The sequence below is a fragment of the Mus caroli genome, unplaced genomic scaffold (assembly GCF_978045245.1).
Source record: "Mus caroli unplaced genomic scaffold, Mus_caroli_1 scaffold_2, whole genome shotgun sequence".
NCBI lineage: Eukaryota > Metazoa > Chordata > Mammalia > Rodentia > Muridae > Mus > Mus caroli.
In genome coordinates, this window is record NW_028227257.1 from 91,059,626 (window position 1) to 91,064,818 (window position 5,193).

Here is a 5,193-nt window from a genome sequence, read left to right on the forward strand (position 1 = left end):
AAATGATATGGACTTTTATTTATGAACGTTACAATGATCCAAGGAAAGTTTTTGTAACATACATAAACAGTCATTATATGCAATGACCAAGATTCATAAAATTACTATTTTAAATTATAATAATCTTTTAATAACTATATTACATTATTAGACTGTTAATCATTTAAGATTAAGTAAAAACATTGTAACACGGTTTTTATAGCAATCAAATCCTTACATGATATGCCCTCCCATTTAAGTATTCTAGCATAACTATTTGATGCAGTTTAAAAACAAGCTTTTTGAAATTTAATGTGAAATATAAAAAGAATAAAGTCATTTGAGATCTTTAGGACAGAATTTAAATGACAATTGTTGGGACAAAATCTATATTGGCTTTGAGATGGATATTCCTGGAGCAGAGCTATTTTGAGCTTATGTACATAATATTATAAAGATAGTTCCCAGAAAATAACACCCGACTCAAAGAACAGATTATGTTAGTTGATACACACAGATTTATTTTCAACCAAGTGTGTGGATTTCTTAAATTAACAACCTTCTTTTGTTATTTCTGAGATCTGTGAAAAAATTCTATTTTAAATAAGAAGTCTAAGTATATTAATAAACTTGGAACTTTTGTTTCTTCTTAGGTACAAAGATTCATTGGGTCTTGACAACAAACCTATTAGCTGTGGGCTCAACAAAATGAACTAGAGGGAAATATTGTTATGAAGAAGTCAATGGTATACCATGAAAGAGAGATTTGTTGGATGTTTATTAAAAATTACTTGGTATTCACATTTAGACCGTGTGGATTTGGAGATAAGAACTCAGGATAACACGTGCCAAATCCACTCCTGATTAATTGGAACAGATTAAATGGGAAAGAGCAACAATGTGACAGAGTTTATCCTGCTGGGTCTCACACAGGATCCTGCTGGGAGAAAGGCATTGTTTGTCATGTTTTTACTCATCTACATTGTGACCATGGTGGGAAACCTACTCATTGTGGAGACCGTGATTGCTAGCCCCTCCTTGGGCTCCCCAATGTACTTCTTCCTTGCCTCTCTGTCTCTCATGGATGCTGTTTACTCCACTGCCTTCTCACCCAAGTTGATTATGGACTTACTCTACAATAGAAGAACAATTTCCGTTTCAGCTTGCATTGGCCAGCTCTTTGTAGAGCACTTATTTGGTGGTGCTGAGGTCTTCCTTCTGGTCTTCATGGCCTATGATCGCTATGTGGCCATCTGTAAACCCCTGCATTATATGACCATCATGAATCGTCAGGTTTGCATTCTCCTATTGGTGGCAGCCTGTGCTGGAGGTTTTGGTCACTCTTTGGTTCAAGTCATCGTTGTTTACTATCTCCCTTTTTGTGGTCCAAATACCATTGATCACTTTATCTGTGACATGTACCCATTACTGGGCTTAGCATGTACTGACACTTACTTAATTGGGCTCACTGTGGTTGCCAATGGTGGAGCAATTTGTATGATGGTCTTTATCCTCCTCCTTGTCTCCTATGGAATCATTCTAAACTCTCTTAAGTCTCATAGTGAGGAAGGGAGACGCAAAGCCCTGTCCACCTGCAGCTCCCACATCATAGTGGTTGTCCTCTTTTTTGTTCCCTGTATTTTCATGTATGTTAGACCTGTCTCCAACTTTCCTATTGATAAATCAATAACTGTAGTTTATACAATTATCACCCCCATGTTGAATCCTTTAATATATACTCTGAGAAATGCAGAGATGAAAAACAGTATGAAAAAACTTTGGTGTGAAAGATTAACTATGGAAAGATTAAGAATGTTCCCTCACTGAACACATACCAATTCCAATGCTACAAATAGGCAATAAGTTCTAACAAAGGGTGATGCAGCATGCCACTGGATTCTTTATGCTTGCTTTTCTTTATTTACAGCTACTGAAAAGGAGAATCAATTTTTTATTGAGTTTACAATTAATCTGAATTAATCTGAAAATTGTATGAAGATGAATAATAAAGACAAAGATTTTTGCATATTATACATAATGAGAGAACTAAGCTAATTTTGTAACTATTTTTAACTAACTTTAAGTAGGATATAGAAAATGAGTTTATTATTTTCTAAGCTGTCACTGAATCAATATTCTGAAATTTATGATCATTGACTTTCATGAAAAAACTAATGGGAGCAATGTCCCACTAAAGTTTTTGGGAGAAAAAGAGGTTCTCTAATATAACTTTATATTATTTGGTCTGCATGGCAGATTTTTATACCTGCACAGTTTGTGTTTAATGGCCCAATGTCTACACATTTTCCATCTCATATATGTTAATACTAGATCATACTGTGATTAGCTAAAGATATGAATACCTTTTCTCTATGAGATACAGCTGAAGATTACACCAGATTACAGGTCTTGATAACAAAATAGCATTTGAAAACCATGTTATACCAAGTTATGATCCTATTTTGTTGTCCTTTACTATTTACCAAGTCTGATTTTTCAGTTTTAAAAGAAAAACATATATATCATTATTTATTCATGCTACTAAAGAAATCAATAAAAGAAATATGCTCAATATAAGCAGAGTTTATGCTAAATGGGTAGTTTACTTGAATTTTTAATTACAGATTTAAACTTATTTCAATTTTAGAAGTTTTTCTCAGTCTACAGCTATGTTGGATCATCTATACCCTGGATATAATATGTTTTATTAACTATAGTCATAATGTCTGGTATTGGGAAGATACTAAGTAGTAGATGAAGCTTTGTAGAATGAATAAGGGTAGCAATCTAAGGTGCAATGATTTATTTTCTTTTCTTGTCTCATATATTACATCATAGTGAGTTTCCTTTCCCTTCACTCCTCCCATTCCCCTCCAACCCTCAGCCTTCTCTCTGCTACAGATCTATTCCTCTTCGGTTTCCCTTCAGAAAAGTGTAGGCCTCCAATGGCTATTATTGAAACATGGTATAATAACTTAACAATAAGTCCTCAATCAAGACTGGACGAGGCAACCCAGTAAGAAGAAGAGGATTCTTAGAGCAGGCAAAAGAGTAAGAAACAACCCCCACCCACACTGTTAGAATTCCCACAAGAACACCAAGCTACACAACCATAACATATGTGTGGAAGACTTAGGTCAGACCCATAAAGGCTACATGATTTTCAGTTTAGTCTTTGTAAGCCCCTATGAGCATTAGTTGATTCTGTGCATTTCTTGTGGTGTCCTTGATCCCAATAGCTTCCACAATTCTTCTATCCCCTTTTCTATCTAGGATCACAGAGCTCTCCCTAATGTTTTGCCATAGGTCTCTGCACGTGCTCCCATTAGCTGCCAGCACAAGCCTCTCTGATAACAAATGGGCTAAGCTCCTAACTATGGGTCATGCAGAATACCATTGATTTTTTTATTTAATTTAATTTAAATTTATTTAATTTTATTGCCAGCCATACTTGTTTTTATCTTCTGTATCTGGGGTATTCAGGGTGTAAGTTTGGTCTTTTCCTTGTATTGTAATGCTGAATACTGGCTCCTAAGGCTTGGTGGCCCCTAGGGATGAGAGTTTGTTTGTTATCACGTGATCTTTTAATTTTGCCCTCCAAGATATCACTGATTGGTGAATAGAGATGTCTACAGCTAGTAGTTGGGCAGAAGAGAGAGAGTCACTGTTCTTGGGTTTCTGGTCTTAGGGTCTGAGGAGGCTCTAAGAGGGAGAGAAAAGAGATAGGAGGAAGCAACCATGGGTGAGTTATGAATACATGGCCATGAGGGATGGCCAATTCCAGTTAAGAACAGCACAAATGGAACATAATAAGTTATAATTCACAGTTATTGACGGAGAAATAGATTGTAATGGCATATAGAGTAGATATCTGTCCAGATATAGTGCTGAACAAGGCTTATTATAAAAATTAAAATTGTGTGTTTTTTGTTCTGTAAATTGAATGATCCAAGGTGAGAGTCAAATTCCTGATTTGAGGTTAAATAATTACAACACCAGTGTCTGTTTTTTGGTCATCCTGGCAGTGTCAGGTATGGGCCTAGTTGGACCAGTCATTTGTTGGTCACTCCCACATGTTCTGCTCTGCTTTTACCCCATCACATCTTGTAGGCAGGACAAATTGTAGGTCAAAAACTCTCTAGGTGAGTTGGTGTCCCAGTTCCACCATTGGAAACCTTGCTTGGTTACAGAAGATGGCTGGTTTAGGCTCTACATTTCTCATTACTAGGAGTTTTCATAGGATTACCCATGTGGATTTCTGGAAGTTTCCAATAGATTATATTTCTACCCCCAAATGCTCCTATTTTCAGTTATCTCTCCATGTACTCCCTTCGTTTATCCTTTCTCCAACCCTGTTACCATCACTACCTGTGCCTAGCCTATATGTGAAATCTATTATATCCTCTTCCCAGGGAGATTCATGTATCCCCTTGAGCCCTTCTTGTTACCTGCCTATCTGAGTTTACAGACTGTAGCACTGTAGCATGATAATTCTTTACTTAACAACTAATATCCACTTATAAGTGAGAACATACCATGTTTGTCATTCTGTGTCTGGGTTACCTCAGTCAGGATGACATTTTTCTACTTCTGTCAATTTGCCTGCAAATTTCATGATGTCATTGCTTTTAACAGCTGGGTAATGTCACTTCATTGTACAAATGTGTCTGTTTTTTTAATCTACTCCTCAGTGAAGAGCATCTATGTTGTTTCTAGTTTCTGGCAATTATGAGTAAATCAACTATAAATATAGATGAGAAAGTGTCTTTGTAGTAAGATGAGGTATCCTTTGGGTATATACCCAAAGGTATATACTTGTTCTTGAAGTAAATTGATTCCCAATTTTCTGAGAAATTAATACATTATTTTCTATAGTGGCTGTACAAGTTTGTTCTCTGACTAGTAATAGAGGAGGGTTCCACATGCTTTTAGTGTAGAGTTCTACTAGATTAACAAAGAAGAACTAATGCCAATGTTCCTCAAATTATTACACAAAATAGAAACAGAGGGGATATGTGGGGCAATAGGTGTAGGGGAAGAGGTGGGAGGGAGAGAGATTCCCACACAGGCAAGAGTCCTTAATCCAGGCCTTGATGAGCAGAGACAGTCTATGGTTAGAGCTTTATTGCTGAATGGTGGGGTGGGGGGAGAGGAAAGGTAGAAAGAAAGAGAGAGACCAGCCATGGCCAAGAGGACAGAAGTAATTTCATAAAT

At 36.5% G+C, this 5,193-nt stretch overlaps 1 protein-coding gene across 1 annotated transcript; it reads left to right on the plus strand.

The window, feature by feature from the left end:
* The first annotated feature begins 861 nt into the window (after positions 1–861).
* LOC110289274 (olfactory receptor 4A16-like) lies at positions 862–1,806 on the plus strand. Its single transcript, XM_021155413.2, has one exon. It carries the CDS (start codon positions 862–864, stop codon positions 1,804–1,806), a length of 945 nt encoding a protein of 314 aa, XP_021011072.1.
* The last annotated feature ends 3,387 nt before the right edge of the window (positions 1,807–5,193 follow it).